The sequence below is a fragment of the Acipenser ruthenus genome, chromosome 2 (assembly GCF_902713425.1).
Source record: "Acipenser ruthenus chromosome 2, fAciRut3.2 maternal haplotype, whole genome shotgun sequence".
Lineage (NCBI taxonomy): Eukaryota > Metazoa > Chordata > Actinopteri > Acipenseriformes > Acipenseridae > Acipenser > Acipenser ruthenus.
In genome coordinates this window covers 96,347,107-96,366,741 of record NC_081190.1, presented here as the reverse complement: position 1 = coordinate 96,366,741, position 19,635 = coordinate 96,347,107, and the positions used below count along the sequence as shown (strand labels likewise).

Below are 19,635 nucleotides of genomic sequence, written 5' to 3'. Positions count from 1 at the left end.
GAGCGATCAGTATGATGGAAAACAGTAGTGACCATGACACACATCAACAGTATGTACAGAATAGTATAGAAAGAGAATGACCAAGTTTCAGGACAGTTTAATAAACCATTATCCAGATATGTGCCAATAGGTAAGTGACATACAGACCAATCCCTATATGCCCAGAATGGAATACTCTCTCAATAACTAGATAAGATTAATACCAGGTTTCAAGGAAATTGGTTAAGTGGTTCTCCAGATATGCAAAAATATAAGTTTGACATACAGATAAAAAAACACTTCTTTAGAATATCTTTAGAATATGTTATTTTCAATAACTTTTGCCAAATAATGTTAATACCAAGTTTGATGACAGTTGAATAAGAGGTATTCCTGATAAACAGTGTAAAGTGTACACGACCGTCTCCACTGAATCCTCTTCACTGGGGTGGGGGATAATAAGTGGAATAGTGACTGATCATTACAAAATACTACAACTGATATAAACCTCACTGATGGCCAGTTAGGTTCCAAGTAAAGTAGAACTATCCCACAGGTAGATTCCCTCTAAAATGAACATGGGTTTAACATCTCAAATCTAACTTTTTAATTAACCTAAGTTTTTTTTTTTTTTTTAAGCAGTTCTCAGTACTAGGTAATCTAGTCCATTTGCAGAACTGAGTGCCAGTATAAACTCAAACCAATGGAATGTGAAACTTCAGCTGGGTAAATGTGTTTCAGATTCTAATAAACTATTAAAATACATACACTACCTGTAAATAATTGGAAATGTATTTTATTTCTGTATTCAATTTAAAGTGGTTTTGTGGTGCAACACATACAAATTCAGTTCAGGATTAAAATGCACTGGTGTTAAAAGTAAGCATCTTTAACATACATTTATTTAAAACTCAATGTGTTGAAATAGAATGGGTTAACCTTTCATTTAGAAAATATTACCAGTGCTGGAGGTTGCTCAACACACTGTACATTCATGTTTGTAAGCCACCTGCCATTGCCACAAGGAACACCATCCACAAATTCCAAGGGCACTTCTTGCAGAATTGCCCACCACTCTGCACAATGTGAGATACACTCCTGTCTTGTGTTGTTGGCCTGGAAGACCCAAAAGCAGCCATGCTGATTTTCAGAGCATAACTGCATCGACTTACTTAAACAGCTGTAACTGCACAGGGTATGACCTGGCCGTATTGTGTACGAAGAGTGAAGGGCTTTTCCTGATTGGTAAAATGTTTTGGGTCTAAATGTCAACACAATTCCTCAGGGTGGTACAGGAAACTTGTGTAAAGTACAGCGGTCCTACAATATACAGTTGTAGACAAAAGTTTACATACCCCAATGGAAATTTATAATTTCTAGAAATTTATCGAAAAGAAAAAATTTTAGGAAAAATCTTTTGTAGCAAAAGTTTTGCTTTTGTGGATGAGGAAAAAAAGTTGATGTCTACAATTATTTATTTCAGCAATTTTTTTTTGAAAAACTCCAAAACTGCTAATTCAAAAGTATTCATACCCTGACAAGGAACATGAAATTAATAGCTAGCTGAGGCATCTTTAGCAATAATAACCTCTTTCAGATAATTAGGATGTTTGTCAATGAGATTTGGCATGATTCTTTAGTGATTTTTGACCATTCATCAATGCAAAGTTGTTCCAGTTCATTCAAATTCCGAGGACTGTGTCTTCTTCAAATCATACCAAAGATTCTCAATCGGATTTAGAGCGGGACTTTGACTAGGCCATTCCAGAACCTTGATTTTATTCTTCAGCCATTCTGAAGTAGATTTTTATGTGTGCTTTGGATCGTTGTTGTGTTGGTACGTCCAGTTTTGTAGCAGAGGGTTTCAGATGATTGGCCAATATCCTTTGGTATGCTGTGTATTGTAACAAAATTTGCTGTGCCATTAGATGAAAAACAGCCCCATAGAAGGCTCCATGCTATGGTGTTTTTTTCTTTGTAAGCCTCACCAGACTTTCTCCAAACGTAACGACTATCAGCGTGACCAGATAGCTTGATTTTTGTTTCATTACTCCACAAAACTTTTGACTAGAACTCATTCATCATTCAAATGCTGTTTTTCAAACTTTAAGCGTTTTGTCCTTGTGACGTTTTCCTAAGAGTGGCTTTCCTGCGACCATTGAGACCTTCACCATGCAATACTCGCAGCCAATTCACTTTGAATATCTTTGGCAGCCAATCTTGGATTGTTATTAACCTTCTTCACAATTCTTCTACTTGTTCTTGGTGAAAGAACCTTCTTTATTCCAGACCGAGGGAGCATTGTGACAGCACCATAAGTCTTGTACTTCTTGATAATAGAAACAATAGTTGAAACTGGGTGTAACAGGGCAGGCAGCCCTGTACATTGTTTATTTATTTTTAGATCGGGGTCTCCCCCTCCGCCCCTGTGCAGAGTGTTTTGTATTATTTATTTAGTTTTATTGTATTATATTTATGACGGCGTAGTGCCGTGTTTTGTTTATTTTTTAAAACGTGTCCTGGCAGAGGCGAGATCAGTGCTCGTCCTCTGCCAGGAGTAATTAATTAAAACTCGTGCAGAAGGTGGCCATCTCCCGAATGAATTAAGTGGTTTAATTTGTTGCTAATCGGGAGATGGTCACCTGTTAATAAAAGCCTGCAGATCTCCAACTCAGGGTGGGTGTTTTAGGTGGGTGATAGAGACGGAGAGCGAGAGAAGGTTTATTTAAAAACGAAACTAAAGCATAGCATACGGGAACAGTGACAGCGACTGCCCAGCCTGACCTGTATGGTTTAAGGTTTATTTATTTTGGATTTTGTGTTCGAGATTTGTTTTTGTTTACCCTTTTATTTTGCTCTGTGAGCAAGTGTTCTTTTGTTTAAATATTTATTTTATTTTTGGATTCATTAAATAAAACGGCGCCCGCGCCACTGCACAATACCTTTTTGTTTTGTGGTCCCTTCTTCTGCCGTGACGTCAGACCCTCAGCCATTCCTGTCACACGTGGTGTCCTGCATGGGATCGCAGCGCCTCCAAGACGCAGGCAGAAGAGGGTACTGCATCTTTTTCATTTTTTTTTCGTTTTTGATTGTGTGGAGAGTGAAGAGGAGGATGGGAGGAAGGAAGATGGGAGGAAGGAGGATGAGGAGACAGCAGCAGCGGCCACCAGGGGTTGTTGTGGTGAATGAGTGGTGCCCTGGTTGTGGGGAGTTTGGGCACACCGTGGCCATCTGCCCCACCCAATACCAGGGAGAGGAGTGGATGACCCAGATCGACTGGGTCTACCAGGAGCGAGAGGGGAGAGAGCGGAAGGTGAGGAGAAGGAGGCAGAGAGGGAACACGGACCTGGAAAGGAAGGAGCCCAAACGTCCTGCGCTTAAAAGGGAGGAGCCCGAACGTCCTGCGCCTAAAAGGGAGGAGCCCGAACGTCCTGCGCCTAAAAGGGAGGAGCCCGAACGTCCTGCGCCTAAAAGGGAGGAGCCCGAACGTCCTGCGCCTGAGTGGGAGGAGCCCGAACGTCCACAGCCCAAGAGGGGGGAGTCGGTGCGTCCACGTCCCGAGAGGGGGGAGTCGGTGCGTCCACGTCCCGAGAGGGGGGAGTCGGTGCGTCCACGTCCCGAGAGGGGGGAGTCGGTGCGTCCACGTCCCGAGAGGGGGGAGTCGGTGCGTCCACGTCCCGAGAGGGGGGAGTCGGTGCGTCCACGTCCCGAGAGGGGGGAGTCGGTGCGTCCACGGCCCAAGAAGGGGAAGGCCGAAGGTCCACAGCCCAGGTACCTGCCAGCAGAGGGGGAATACCTGCTGGTGCCGCCTCCATCTCCATGGGAGGACTGTGAGTCGCTCCCACCTCCGCCAGCAGAGGGAGCATTCCTGCTGGTTCCACCTCCACCGCCCTGGGAGGACTGTGAGTCGCTCCCACCTCCGCCAGCAGAGGGAGAATACCTGCTGGTGCCACCTCCGTCTCCGTGGGAGGACGACATGTCGCTCCCACCACCACCACCACCAGCAGAGGGAGCATGCCTGCTGGTTCCGCTTCCACCATTGCCAGCAGAGGGAACATGCCTGCTGGTTTCCCTGGTGCAGCCAGAAGGGGAGGAGCCGCCTTCGCAGCCTGAAGGGGAGGAAGCCCTGCCGCCCTGGCCGCCTGAAGGGGAGGAAGCCCTGCCGCCTGAAGGGGAGGAAGCCCTGCCGCCTGAAGGGGAGGAAGCCCTGCCGCCTTGGCCGCCTGAAGGGGAGGAAGCCCTGCCGCCTTGGCCGCATGAAGGGGAGGAAGCCCTGCCGCCTTGGCCGCATGAAGGGGAGGAAGCCCTGCCGCCTTGGCTGCCAGAAGGGGAGGAGCCCCTGCCGCCTTGGCTGCCAGAAGAGGAGGAGCCCCTGCCGCCTTGGCTGCCAGAAGAGGAGGAGCCCCTGCCGCCTTGGCTGCCAGAAGAGGAGGAGCCCCTGCCGCCTTTACCGTCAGGAGGAGAGGAGCAGGAGCTACCTCTACCTCCACCACCACCATTGGGAGAAGTGGAGCTCCTGCTGCCGCCTTCATGTCCAGGGGCTCCCCTCCCGCCGTCGGCATCGCCTAGGGTCGCCTGTATCTCCCTTGCATCTCCTAGGGTTGCTGCCGGTCCTGCGTCGCCTCCCGAGGGTCCGCTGCCGTCGCCTCCCGAGGGTCCGCTGCCATCGCCTCCCGAGGGTCCGCTGCCGTCGCCTCCCGAGGGTCCGCTGCCGTCGCCTCCCGAGGGTCCGCTGCCGCTGCCGTCGCCTCCCGAGGGTCCGCTGCCGTCGCCTCCCGAGGGTCCGCTGCCGTCGCCTCCCGGGGGTCCGCTGCCGTCGCCTCCCGAGGGTCCGCTGCCGTCGCCTCCCGAGGGTCCGCTGCCGTCGCCTCCCGAGGGTCCGCTGCCGTCGCCTGGGGTCGCCAGGGATCCTGCTTCACCTGGGGTCACTACACTGTGGTCGGAGCCCCACGGAGGGGAGCTGCCGGCCATCAAGAAAGGGGGGGAGGTCAGGAGACCAGCTCCCCCAGCCGCACTTTCGCGGCCAGAGGTCATGTGGTCGGAGCCCCACGGAGGGGAGCTGCCGGCCATCAAGAAAGGGGGGGAGGTCAGGAGACCAGCTCCCCCAGCCGCACTTTCGCGGCAGGAGTTTGGGTGGTCAGAGCCCCACGGAGGGGAACTGCTGGCCATGAAGAGGAGGGGGAAGGTCAGGAGACCAGCTCCCCCAGCCGCACTTTCGCGGCAGGAGAGAGTGTGGAGGGAGCCCCAGAAGAGGGAGCTGCCGGCCACAAAGAATTGGGGGGTGCTGGAGATTCCACCATGGCCACCCCCCAGAAGCAACTTGCTTCCCCCTCTCCGAGGACATTGAGACTGAGGGGGGAGGTGGCCGTTGGGGCCATGTGTGCTTCGCACAAGGAGGGGGATATGTAACAGGGCGGGCAGCCCTGTACATTGTTTATTTATTTTTAGATCGGGGTCTCCCCCTCCGCCCCTGTGCAGAGTGTTTTGTATTATTTATTTAGTTTTATTGTATTATATTTATGACGGCGTAGTGCCGTGTTTTGTTTATTTTTTAAAACGTGTCCTGGCAGAGGCGAGATCAGTGCTCGTCCTCTGCCAGGAGTAATTAATTAAAACTCGTGCAGAAGGTGGCCATCTCCCGAATGAATTAAGTGGTTTAATTTGTTGCTAATCGGGAGATGGTCACCTGTTAATAAAAGCCTGCAGATCTCCAACTCAGGGTGGGTGTTTTAGGTGGGTGATAGAGACGGAGAGCGAGAGAAGGTTTATTTAAAAACGAAACTAAAGCATAGCATACGGGAACAGTGACAGCGACTGCCCAGCCTGACCTGTATGGTTTAAGGTTTATTTATTTTGGATTTTGTGTTCGAGATTTGTTTTTGTTTACCCTTTTATTTTGCTCTGTGAGCAAGTGTTCTTTTGTTTAAATATTTATTTTATTTTTGGATTCATTAAATAAAACGGCGCCCGCGCCACTGCACAATACCTTTTTGTTTTGTGGTCCCTTCTTCTGCCGTGACGTCAGACCCTCAGCCATTCCTGTCACACTGGGATACTCAAATGCTTGGAAATCTTCTTGTATCCTTCTCTAGCTTTATGAAAATAAATCCTGAGGTCTTCAGATAGCTCTTTACTTTTTCCCATATTGACTTATTGGTAATGACAGCGATTATCCTATGCCTAACCCTTTTATACTCTTTAAGAATGTTCACCTACAATCCAGCATTTTTGAGACTTTTCTAAAATTAGGTTCTGCATTATGATATTGAAATTCCTAGCACCTTGTAGACAATACTATCATAGCATCAAAGGGTGTCAATACTTTTGAATTAGCATTTTTGGAGTTTTGCAAAAAAATCACTGAAATAAATAATTGTAGACATCTATTTCTTGTAACTTTTTTTCCTCATCCACAAAAGCAAAACTTTTGGTACAAACGATTTTTCCTAAAATTCGTTGTTTTAGAGAAATTTCTAGAAATTAAAAATTTCCATTGGGGTATGTAAACTTTTGACTACACCTGTATATAGGTATTTCTGCCCAATACAAGGACATGTCCATTGGCGCACCCCTTCAGTAGCATGCTGAACTGTGGGTGTTTTATTCCTTGTTTTTGGTTCTCCAGTCATGACGTGAACGGACACACACCCTGTAACTTTGTGGCTGCAGGACTACCCCATATCTCCCCTCAAGGTTGGGCAGGGGGGCCCCGGGAGGGCAGAAAAAGCTGAAATGCTGGAGCAGCCAGCTGGTGAAGAGAAACAGCTCCAGCTTAGCCAGAGATTCCCCAATACAGACCCGGGGCCCTGCGCCGAATGGGATGAAAGCTGGGGGAGAGAAACGCTGCCCTTTGCTGTCCAAAAAACGCTCTACAAGAAAGACATAAGTGCAAAATCAATCAGCTCGATTCACAAAGGTTTCCAAGCATGATACTCACATTAAATTACGTCACCCAATAGTGGGGAAAAAACGATTGCACGCTCCTTTCGATCTCCAAATTACGATTGTTTATACTGTATGCACCGGAATTACTTAAATAATATAATTTATGATACTGAAATAAATTGTCATGAAACTCTTTTTAAGTCTTTTTTTAGTTTAAATACAGCTGTTTTCTGACCAAAGAGTGTGAATAAAAACTATTTTAAATAATTAGCACTCTCCCCTGAGCGAATAGAAGTTTCCCAATATTTTACAAATCCCAATATGTCTCTCTGTATACAAATCTTGGACTGGCAGCTTACAGATGCTGCATTTGGTATGGTTTCATTAAGGTTTCGTGTTTACAGTTCCTTTTCAGGCAGCAGTGAATCCCAATGAGATTGGTGACGTGATTCAGCTGTAAATACAGAATAGGGATCTCTGAGCAGCATACAAAGCATCTTCTGTTACTTACCCGGAATAAAGCTGTCAGGATCCTCCCACTCCCGGGGGTCGTGGTGAATGGACCACATGTTCACAACCACACGTGTACCTTTAGGAATGACATGTTCTCCGATACTGAGGAAATAGAGGAAAACAAAATAATGGCTTTCAGCTCTTAGTAAATTGCACAAGGCCTTTCTTTCAATACTACCTGGAGTTATAAAGCGCATTTCCTGTCAAGCATGCCAAGATGCTGTTCAGAAGCTAAAAGCACCCTTGCCCAAAATTATAAATGGTACCATTCTCCGTTCATTTTTATGCTCTATATAAAATATAAACAAATTTGGACATTACCTCATGCTGTTTGTAGTAAACAGGAATTATATTTTGATGTTCAATTAAAATGGACTTCTGCCAACTATCCATCACTAGCTTTTGAATTCCGATTAACTGTCACACATCCCCACAGCCACCCCTCTATTACGGATTTTCCACATTTAAGTTTGCTAAAAATATTTTGGGATTTTGCTCCGTTTACCTGGTATTTTCCAAGGCCACATGAGGGATAAGCAGAGGGGCTACCGGCCTTATTCTCAGTACCTCGTTCAGTGTGCACTCCAAGTACGGCAGCAGCCTCCGGTCTGACAGACCTGGGTGGCGATTCCATCCGATCTGTTCATCAATTTCTTGCTGGATCTTTTTTTGAACCTGAACAACATTTTTGTAAATTTGAACATTTTAGGGGATTGTAACCCTTTACCGACCTGGATACATAGTCAGAAAACCTGCAGTGGTTGTAGCTAGCAAAACAATCCCATTTGTACCTGCACTGCTACACAGGCCTCCAGTGTTTTGAAATCAAACATGTGTTTTCGTTTTAAAACATCTGGGGCTACATTAAAAGGTCTCCGTTTCCACACCTTACTGATGAGATATGTTACATATGCACTTCCTAAGTCATGTTGCCTCAGTAGTGTCTTCTCAGGTTCTTAAAACACCTCAGCTTTGGGGCTGACGGCACACGCTTCGGAGGACAGCGTGTGTTTGTATTTGCCCTCCCAAGTCAGCACAGGGGTGGTAGCGGTGAGCTGAGCCTCAAAATAATTGGCCATTCCAAATTGGTAGAAAATAATAATAAAAAATAATTGGCAACGACTAAATTTTTCTAAAAAAAAAACACCTCAGCTTTGAGATTTCTTCGAGTGGGTATAACTTAAACACAGAGGTTTTTTTTTTAAATATTCTAAAAACTCCACAATGATCAAACAGGGAGCGAAAAAGTCTACAGCAAATAAAAAGGACACAGAACCCTTTTATTAATGTAGTGTCATACAATAACTGGCTTTACTTGCCAGCTGCACCCATAAGAGAGCTGAACACATTTTTTTTAATTCAATTTTTTTTTTTTAATGGTCAAAGTACAGTAAATTCATAGTAAGCATGGGAAAGGCATGCGAAGCTTCAAAATTAGCATGGAAGTCTATGCTGTTAAACGTTTAAAAGGGAATACTAACTATGAAATCAACAGCTTACCTCAGGGTGATGAAGCAAGAAGGCTATCATCCACTTGAGAGTGGTTGCCGTGGTTTCCACTCCAGCACCGAAGGCATCAGCTGCAATCATCAGAACGTGATCATCACTGAAACTAGTCTCCTCCAGGCCTCGGCTCTCCATGGGGCCACGCTGGGCTGTGAGCAGGGCGTCCATCAGGTCCCGTGTCTCAGACATACAGTAAGTAGCCTGTGGGCAATTAGTGATTATGTATCGTATCTTAAGAATCCCCCGTCCCATCCCACCCCTTCCTCAATCTCCCCTGATCAAGAAGCAATAGCTACCTTGTGTTCCTCCAGTTTCTGTGTTAACAACTCATCTCGCACTTGAATGCATTTGTTCAGTTTCTTTAAGTCTTTATTAGGAAACACCTGAAAAAAAAGAGCCTATTGATTAAAGCTTCCTACTGATCAAGCATTCGGTGACCTAGTGCACCCATAATATTTCAGCAATCCCTTCATTCCTTTGAATATTGTTTTATTCAATGAAGAGAGTTATTCGAGATCATTTTTTCTGACCACTTGTTGTCTCTTGAAAGTGTATCCATCTACTGTAACAAATTAAGTCAGAAATCTGAATGCTGACGGACCTCATGTTAAGATAGTTAGATTTTTCAAACAATACAGTGAGATGTAAGAACACAGAACACCTATCGATCTGTTTAACTGTCTAGTTTTGTGTGTGGAGGCTCTTTTTTCAAGTCCTTTATCTCCAAATGAATATGCCATACTCTTTTGCAAAAGAGAAAACAGACATTTACATATTTTTTACAGACATTTACAGACATTTACAGAACATATTTACATCATCCTATTAGAAGCTATCAAGGTTTGAGAAAGCAATAGAGTTTACAGTATTCAAGTAATGCTGTAACACATTATACATTTAGTCTGTACTTTGTAATATGACCATCTATTCTTTGCTAATTCCACATGTATATCTCCTGCTGTTGGAAATGATTGATCTATGTAGTGAAGGCACCAAATCCCTGCATGAAATTAAAAATCATTACTAGCTCAAAAATAATTAGAAACAGCTTAAAGGGTAGAAGACACCCATAACATTTTTGCTCATCCCCAGTTCAATCCAGGATACCTTAAGCCACGGGAAAATGTCCACTAGGCTTCCTCTGGCGATGGTTTCCACAATGCCGCTGGTGTAGTCCATCACGCTCTGGAGCTCGCTGTCCCCCGGCTGGTATTTGGAGTTGAAGACGAGGGCGCACACCACGTTGGTGACGGCTTGGGACAGGCCTAGTCCCGGGTCCAGCGGGGTTTCAAGATTATCCATCAAAAAGGAGCACAGGCTGGAGGCTTCCTGACAAACTAGGTAACACAGCAACATGTGTCGTTACTGTGACGCTCCATTCCTAATATCACCTGGTGTGTCAGTAACATACACCTCCCGCCACGGCTTTCAATACAAAATGATTGCTATCAGTATGATGAGAAAAGTTGATGACCATGATGCAATATCACCAGGAAATGGCAATGAAAATTGAAAATTTAATGAAAATTGGATAAGTGGTCTTTAACACCTAGTGGTACGCTCATGAGGTGTTTGTATCATGGTAAAGTATATTAAAATGAATGTTACACAGGATGTGAAAGCAGTGTGGAGTAGGGGTTAGGGCTCTGAACTCTTGATCGGAGGGTCGTGGGTTCAATCCCAGGGGGGGACACTGCTGCTGTACCCTTGAGCAAGGTACTTTGCCTAGACTGCGCCAGTAAAAACCCAACTGTATAAATGGGTAATTGTATGTAAAAATAATGTGATCTCTGTATAATGTGAAATAATGTATAATATGAAATAATGTGATATCTTGTAACAATTGTAAGTCGCCCTGGAAAAGGGCATCTGCTAAGAAATAAATAATTAATAATAATAATTACTTTACCTAGGTTGCTCCTGTAAAAACCCAACTGTATAAATGGGTAATTGTATGTAAAAACTAATGTGATATCTTGTAACAATTGTAAGTCGCCCTGGATTAGGGCGCCTGCTAAGAAATAAAATAATAATAATAATAATAACTTCTTGTGTTCTCAAGATGGTTGACGAACAGACGGACGGAAGTACAGATAGAGAAGCACCACCGTATATCCTCCCATTCTGATACAAGTGATTTGTTGAAAAGAATGCACCAGAACTCTCACCGATGGTCTCAAGTTTGCTGGTGCCCTCTCCAAACATAGTGAATGCAGAGTGTACCAACTTGCGGTGGAACTTCCAGAGCGGACTGTAGTCAGCGAATGCAATGTCTTTCCCATCCCTGCTCAGCAGAGCTGTTGTCACCTAAAGAGAAGCAGGAAGCAATAAGTGCACACAGTGAGTAAAAATGTGCTTGGTAAAAGGTTTTTTGCCTTCTAAATGGTCATTTATGTTATTAAAACATCTAATTGTCATGTAGTCTGTACCCCTTGGTGACAGCCCAAATAGTACTGTGATTTAGGACATCTAGGATTAGTTGAGTGTTTACTTAAATGTATGCATTTTACGATCATTGTGGAGTGTTCTTCATTGGCTGTATTCAAACTAGATGCATTGTTTAAGCCTAATAAATATTTTAATACATCACTGCACCTATCTTATTACTAAAAAATAATTATTATTATTTGTTTTTAGCAGACGCCTTTATCCAAGGTGACTTACAGAGACTAGGGTGTGTGAACTATGCATCAGCTGCAGAGTCACTTACAATTACATCTCACCCGAAAGACAGAGCACAAGGAGGTTAAGTGACTTGCTCAGGGTCACACAGTGAGTCAGTGGCTGAGGTGGGATTTGAACCGGGGACCTCCTGGTTACAAGCCCTTTTCTTTAACCACTGGAGCACACAGCCTCCTGGGAGGGTTTGTTTAGATCATTTAAAAAAAGATTCCAAAGACAAAGAGTAAGTAGCGGGGTTCTGAAAATCTAGCATTATACATCCCCATGTGTTGCTACAACTGCTTAAATAACATACTTGTCATTTTTCTTTTCATTGTTAACATCCTGACAACTTTTTACACTTATAACTTTAAAATCTGTTTCAAAGCTCTTTTCAAAATGGACGCTTTAGTGCACAGGGGTTTGAGATCTGCCCTCTAAATCACTGTAGGAAGAATGATTACAATACAAAGAAGAAAAACATAACAAGTGGCTTTTCTATTCAGTACCACATCATGGATCGTTATTGCTGTGTTACCTGTTTGACAATGTGGGCAATAATCCTTACACTATCAGTGCACTAGAGCGGACATTTTGAAAAGAAACAGACTTTAAAGTTGTACGTGTAAAAAGTTGTCAGGTTGTTAACAATGAAAAGAAAAATGACACGTACGTTATTTATACAGTTGTAGCAACACGTAGGGGCATGTAATGCAATATTTTTCAAAAAATTCTAAAATAAAAAAGAAGACTACTAACAAGACCCTTAATTAAACATCTGAGTTAGTTATTTCTAGTTTGGTTGGGTTGCATTTCTCCAAATTCAATTTGGAGTAAAGAGCTCAGAGAATCTGTCCCATATTCTTACAATGTAACAATACTGAAGAAAAACAAATGAAGTAACTGCAAGAAAAGAGCTCACCATATGGGGTCTCCCAGCGAACACCTTCCCTTTGCGCAGCAGGATCTCCTTGGCGTGTTTGAAATTGTTGATCACCACAGTATAGTGGGGCCCCAAGTACAGACCAAAGAGGCCCCCATACTTGCACCCCAGCCTGGTGAAGAGAAGGTGGGGAGGGGTGGTGCCTCCCAGGCTGAGCAGGCTGCCCACGATGGGAAAGGAAGGCAGACAGGGCAGTGTGGTTGGTGACGGGCCCACCACACTCTTCAGGAGCTTGAAGATGACCAAGGCAGCCACTACAGATGCCAGCGAGATGCCAGCCAAGGAAAACACCATTGTCACAAGACTTCACAGCACAACCTAAATCAGGCACACAGAGAGATACTCCAGGGATAGACCGATAATGAGAAACTGTCCTGCAAGGGAAGGTTTTATCTTGTTTGACTTTGCCTCTGTGACATCATAGAGCCTTGAGGAGATGGGATGAATGGAATAAATCTACACATGGCACAGGGACTGCTAATTTATTGGGCTCTTCGTTATCATTACTTAAACACTATGAGATGGATTTGTATTAGCAAAATGCTACAGTGCTACAAAAAATGAATAACAATCAATTTACTTGCAAGCCCCTTAATTAAATTAATTATATGTTGTGTGTCCCTGTAAAAAAATTCCAGCAACTGCTGGGGAGCTGGTGACCAATTATGAGGTGGAAACTGGAACAAATATTGAATGGCATCTTACCAGCTCCCTGTGGGGATCGTTGCTGGCTTGTCGTCGGGTTGTTGACATCATGTTGACCAGCATGGTCACATAAGAAACACTCGGGCAACACAAGTCTCCCTCTTGTTGCTGTCAGTAAAATGTGCTTGTTTGAACAGACAAGGTTACAGCATTCAATTAACTTAGGAGAATAGACAAAAAACTATTGACTTTAGAATTTTACTGTAAATGGATTTTTAATAGACCAGGTTTTTTTTTTTGGACCAGGTTTATCAGCTCCTCAGCCAACACTAAGTTTACTGAACCAGCACCACCAGCTGAAAACCAGCAAACCACTAGTTGACCAGAAGACATCAGCACTAGTCATTTGTGGAATTCCCTTTCGGTCAGTATCAATATCAATATAAGGTCCTTTGGGTTTCTATTTTCCTCCTCCAGGACATAGACATTAAGAAAATGTATGAATGAGTGGAGGCCAATCAGCCCATTTAGCTGATTGATCTTAAAACCTTCTCAAGTTGGGTCTTAAAGGATCCAAGTGATTCTGCCTCGACAACATGAATAGGTAACCCATTCCATACCATCACCACTCTCTGCATGAAGACCTGTCTCCTTTCCTCTGTCCTAAGTCTAACTTCACTTAATTTCCAACTGTGTTATCTGGTACTGGTTTCTATACTGCGCTTAAAGTATTGATTTTGGTTAACTATGTCAACTCCTTTTAAGATTTTGAAGACTTCAATCGTGTGTCCCCTAATTCTTCATTGTTCTAGATTCAGTTCTTTCAGCCTATCTTCATAGCTAATTCCTTTAAGCCCTGGGATCCTTTAAGTCTGGTTGCTCATTGTTAGACCCACTTCAGGACCACAATGTCCCTTTGGTACTGTGGTGACCAGAATTGGACACAGAGCTCTAGGTGTGTCTCATCAGTGCATTAACAACCTCACTGTAACCTCCTTGGATTTGAACTCTACACTTTTGGCTATGTAACCAAGCATTCAATTCTCCTTTGTAATTGTTTCCCTGAACTGTCTGGATGCTGACGGCGATGAATCTATTTCAACAACAAGGCCTTTCTCTTGGTGAGCTTGTATAAACAAGTATCAACACAGCCTACCGCAGTGCACAGCGCTTTTGTCAACCAACAGTTTGGTATAAGTGCCAAATAGTTTAGCTATCGATTTGTTAGCACTTATTTTGTAAATCTAATCCTTGTTTTGGGCACCATCCAAACACTTCTCATTACTGCCTTATCTCCCTCTTAGATCCTTTTTCTGAAGTGCAAAGGGACATTTTCAGAGAAATAATTATAACGGTTTAAAACTAGCAGGGAAGCACTTAAAGGAATAATTGAACACTGATCGTGCAGTACAACACAGAGTCAAATTATTTAAAATATTTGTTTATTTATTCTGAAAGGACCAAAAGATAGTTAAGTGTTGATTACTATTCAGCCAACGCCTGCTTAAAAAAAATTGATAGTGATAGGATGGCAAATGTATGCAAGAGTTTAGTTTTAGAAGCTGCCTAATAATACAGCAGTATTGCCTGCATGGTGAATTGGGCACTCTTTCAAAGCAACTAATTTAGATATTTTATGTTTTATTTTAAACTTCATTTTCTGTTCATACTACTAAATATGTTTAGTGACGGTTCTGCTTGAATAGTGCAGTAAACTAATTCTTAACGGTTTGCAGGTGTTGATAAAGGTGGTAAGTCTAATTGAAGGTAGGAGTATTAAGGTGTGTCAAGGAGTTAATTAAAGCATATTATAAGCACAGCAACTAGGGGTTCTGTTCAGTCGCCTTAGCTAACGGAGCACCCCAGTTCATTTCTTTGTTCTTGTTCCTGAACACCATCCAAGCATATTCGCTGCAACTGTCAAGCTTTCTAGGGGCCGTCCTGGAGGGACTAGCTTCAGCGTCCTCTATTGTTAACAAGATGAGGAAGATGTTCAAAGGGTGTGAAGACAATCTAAAAACTTACGTCAATCAACGTGTAAGATCCCTGAAAGAGGATCGATATCTGCAAAGCGAGAAAATTGTCAAAAAAAGTAAAATTGCACAAGGACACCTAAGTTTTTAAACGAAAAGGTAATGAACAGCAGTTTTGCTTCAATGATTGTGTGAAAGATGCAATTGAAACAGCTGTCGACCAGGTGGAGTGAAGAAATCTACTGGATGTGGTCGAAAGCCTCCAGAGCGGCATCCTACTGATCGACAACAGGCAGAAACTTAATAAGATGGCTGATAAATCCGAGTTTGGGTGGGCTGTGGTGCAAGAATGTCAGGATGATTCTCTGGCTGAAGATTCGGCGGATAATAGAAAAAAATATGGAGCCGAGCAGATGGCGGCTCGCAAAAGGAAAGCCAAGTCGAAAAGAAGCAGAGATTCGTTTAACAGAGGAGGAGGTGGCATTCCAGCTTTCCTACCTGCAACAGCCACTAAACCCTATCCAGGTTCCTACCGACCCAGGAGGAGAGCTCCGGGAGTCAACCACGTCTGAATAAAGACATACTGACTTTGTTAGAATATGAACAAAATGATGAACTTCTCGCAGTCAGTGGTAAACTTTTGAAAAGTTTAGAATTTGGGGAAAAACTTAATCCTTCTAAAGAGGGTTACAAAATTCCATTCTATGTGTTTCCCTCTTTTAAAGTGTTCAACAATAGCAAGTCAGCCATTAAAAATGCAATATTTGTTAGCAAAACTATACTAGATCTTTTACATACGAAATGTATATCTGAGATACTTGATCCAGAAGTGGTATACCTCCTTTCAGTAGCAACACAAAAAGCAGGGAAGTTAAGACTGATTTGGGATATATGTTACATGAACAGATTCATTCACAAAGTTAAAATTAAATATTAGGATTTAAAAGTAGTGACACATTTTCTGAGAGCATCCAAATATATGGTCTCTTTGGATTTCAAGTCAGGTTTTCACCACATTGAGATTTTTAAAAAACATAGGAAGTATTTGTGTTTCTCTTGAATTATCGGGGGAACCGCCAAGTATTTTGCATTTAACATTTTACCCTTCAGGCTTTCTACTGCCCCCTATGTATTCACTAAGGTGGTTAGACCCTTAGTAAAGAAATGGAGAACTGAAGGCAAAAAAATCACGGTGTATCTGGACGACAGTATTTGCTGTGACAAAGATAAAACATAAAGTTAAAAAAAATTCTAAGGAGATTAAAAATGACATCATGCTTTCCGGTTTTGTTCCAAACGAGAATAAATGCGTTTGGATTCCAACTAAAGTTACCGAGTGGCTGGGTTTTGTTTTGGATTTAAAGAATATGCTTATATGTCTACCTGAGCCAAAATAATAACATTGTTTCTGAAATCGCCGATCTCTTGCTGATGAACGTAAACAACAAATGTACAGCAAGAATAGCTGCTAGAATAGTTGGTAAAATAATAAGCTTGGGACCGGCTATTGGCAACGTTTCTAGAATAACGACAAGAACCTTGTACTTTAATTTACTTTCCTCGTCAGGATGGGACATTGAAATAAGGTTATCCCATGAGAGCATTTCAGGGCTACTATTCTGGAAATACAACATCCCCAGATTTAATGGCAAGACTTCTACATGTACTACTCAGGTTATAGTCTACTGGGATGCTAGCAGCACAGGTTATGGGGTTACTCAGGTTATAGTCTACTGGGATGCTAGCAGCACAGGTTATGGGGTTACTCAGGTTATAGTCTACTCGGATGCTAGCAGCACAGGTTATGGGGTTACTCAGGTTATAGTCTACTCGGATGCTAGCAGCACAGGTTATGGGGTTACTCAGGTTATAGTCTACTGGGATGCTAGCAGCACAGGTTATGGGGTTATTCAGGTTATAGTCTACTGGGATGCTAGCAGCACAGGTTATGGGGTTACTCAGGTTATAGTCTACTCGGATGCTAGCAGCACAGGTTATGGGGTTACTCAGGTTATAGTCTACTCGGATGCTAGCAGCACAGGTTATGGGGTTACTCAGGTTATAGTCTACTGGGATGCTAGCAGCACAGGTTATGGGGTTACTCAGGTTATAGTCTACTGGGATGCTAGCAGCACAGGTTATGGGGTTACTCAGGTTATAGTCTACTCGGATGCTAGCAGCACAGGTTATGGGGTTACGCTGTGAGCAGGGATAACATTGGGATGACTGGGACGTCAAACAAAGCTCTACTTGGAGAGAGCTTGCCGTGTGGTAAGAGTGCTAGAGACATTTCTGGGTGTTCTGAAAAACAAAGCAGTAAAGTGGTTTACTGACAATGTCAACGTGACTAAGATTGTTGAGCATGGCTCTTCAAAATTGCATTTGCAGCGCTTGGCATACAATATTTTTGTTTTATGAGTTGAGAACGGTATTGACCTCCAAATACAATGGGTACCCAGGGAAGAAAACACCAAAGCTGATTATATCAGCAGGATAACCGATTGGGTTGATTGGGAAATATCTACATTCTACAGAGATTTTCAACTATTTCGACAAGATATGGGGTCCTTACACTACTGATCGTTTTGCAAGTAAACACAGTAAAAAGTACAACGGTTCAATAGCAGATTTTGGTGTGCTAGCACTTCAGCAGTAGACGTCTTTACACAAGACTGGAGCAATGACAATAACTGGATTGTTCCCCCTATTGCTGTTATTAACAGAGTTCTGCACCACTTGAAGAACAACAAAGCTAATGGAACCGTAGTCATACCCAAATGGGAGTCAGCACCATTCTGACCTTGCTTATGCTACAATAATGGACAGTTCAGAAAATAAATAGTTGATTTTCGTATCCTGTCTGGGGACTATCATAACTTTTCTTCTGGCATTCACCACAAAGGAATGTTCTGAAATATTTCCAGCAAATTAGATTTTGTTGCCCTGAGATTTGTGCATAAAGCCATATGAAATTGTTTCATTATTAAATAAAGTCAACATAGTTCAAGTAAAACTAGTACTTTTGTGTCAAGGTGTTAATTGAAACATATTATAAGGCACAGCAACTAGGGGTTCTATTCAGTCGCCTTAGCCAAAGGAGCACCCTAGTTCATTTCTTTCTTTTCTTTTTATAAGTTATGAATAACATAACACTCAATCATATATAATTTTCCTCTGTTGTCATTAAATTCACAGGTTATGTGGTCGGATAAATCCCTGTACATCTTACAATCCTGCATAGGACACTCACTTCACCTTGAAGGTTTTAGTGTTGGGTGGCTCGTGGATTGTTTAAAAAAAAAATGCCTTTCTGTTTTGAAAAACTGTATAACTGTAGGTTGTTGCCTTTTACTTTTACAATAAAAGTTGTCCAAACTGGGCGCTCCAAAAGTTAACCAAGGAGGACTTCCAACTGTATTACATGTGTCTGTGTGATTAGTTAAGAAATGTAAATGTATCATTGTACGTGTGCTTCCTGTCAGGCAGTACAATGCAAACATTCCTCAGAAATGCACTGTTTTAACATTTTCTTGGCAAGGCAAGAAAGCAAGCTTGATATGTTTATTCTTCCCCGTTATGTAAGGGAAGTCCCAGCCAAATGTATAAATACTAAAACTCAAATTCAATGTCTTGCAATTCACATACACACTTTTGAGAAAGGTAAATATCTGATAGAAAAATACAGATCAGATCCTTAAAGCCAAAGCTGGACCATGTTGGGTAATAATAATGTTTACTCAATGAGAGCACAAGCTGTTCTGGAATTGTGTGAGCCCTGGAGTTGAAGAGGAGTTCTGATTGGACAAGGGTGTGTCTCTGATGCTTGTTGTGTTTGGAAACCAGCCTTGGAGGCTCAAACAAGGACACCCTGACCTCCTGCACTGAAGTTTCATAAGACAACAGCAACAATATGTTTTATCTTTTAGTGTGCTTTGATTTGAAAGTCCCCTCAGTTCTGCAATCCACATATGACGCAGGATGACTGAATATTAATGGCCACACCTCCTTTACTGTATCTACATATGACACAGGATGACTGAATATTAATTGCCACACCTCTGTTACTGCATCTGCATATGACACAGGAGGACTGAATATTAATGGCCACACCTCCGTTACTGTTCTCTTATCATCATAAGCAGCTAATTTTACCAAGCTACTGAGCTACTTTCTTCTGGCCTCACCTAACCAGCAGGGGTCACTATGGCACAATTAGGTGCAATAACCCCACCAGTCAACAGGAGCACAAACACCAATACAGTGCCCACTATGGGTCTCCAGCATGTTCCCAATTGCATGTCATGGATCACATGTTTTCAGTGCTTTGCTTGTTTGGTTCACCCATGTTTCTCTGAAATAGTGCACTGTATGCCTAAGGATCTCTTGGGTCCTTTACAGCATGTTCTGTAACCGTCACCTTTTGACATGAGGAGTGGGAAAATCTCTTTGGAAACTTCCTGTGGGCTTTACAAGGGCTGCAATACTGAGCATGTCATCTGCTTGCCTGCAGTTCCAGCAGTATCTAACTGA

At 43.0% G+C, this 19,635-nt stretch overlaps 1 protein-coding gene and 1 long non-coding RNA gene across 2 annotated transcripts; one reads left to right on the top strand and one right to left on the bottom strand.

Moving 5' to 3' along the window:
* Positions 1-6,415: 6,415 nt before the first annotated feature.
* Positions 6,416-15,068, bottom strand: LOC117409034 (steroid 17-alpha-hydroxylase/17,20 lyase-like). Its single transcript, XM_059004366.1, has 8 exons — positions 12,467-15,068; positions 11,052-11,190; positions 9,991-10,220; positions 9,180-9,266; positions 8,878-9,084; positions 7,883-8,052; positions 7,376-7,479; positions 6,416-6,848 (listed from the first exon to the last, which is right to left on the bottom strand). The coding sequence occupies exons 1-8, from the start codon at positions 12,779-12,781 to the stop codon at positions 6,580-6,582; spliced, it is 1,521 nt and encodes a 506-aa protein (XP_058860349.1). The 5' UTR covers positions 12,782-15,068; the 3' UTR covers positions 6,416-6,579.
* LOC131702163 (uncharacterized) lies at positions 8,938-11,075 on the top strand. Its single transcript, XR_009309319.1, has 3 exons — positions 8,938-9,075; positions 9,976-10,224; positions 10,946-11,075. It is a non-coding gene; the product is annotated as an uncharacterized LOC131702163 (long non-coding RNA).
* Positions 15,069-19,635: the final 4,567 nt, after the last annotated feature.

Coding starts and splice junctions, on each gene's coding strand:
- LOC117409034 (XM_059004366.1), bottom strand. CDS start 12,781: ATGGTGTTTTCCTTGGCTGGCATCTCGCTGGCATCTGTAGTGGCTGCC. Junction 11,191..12,466: donor TCGCTGGGAGACCCCATATG/GTGAGCTCTTTT, acceptor GCTTCTCTTTAG/GTGACAACAGCTCTGCTGAG. Junction 8,053..8,877: donor TCTTGCTTCATCACCCTGAG/GTAAGCTGTTGA, acceptor AATGTTGTTCAG/GTTCAAAAAAAGATCCAGCA.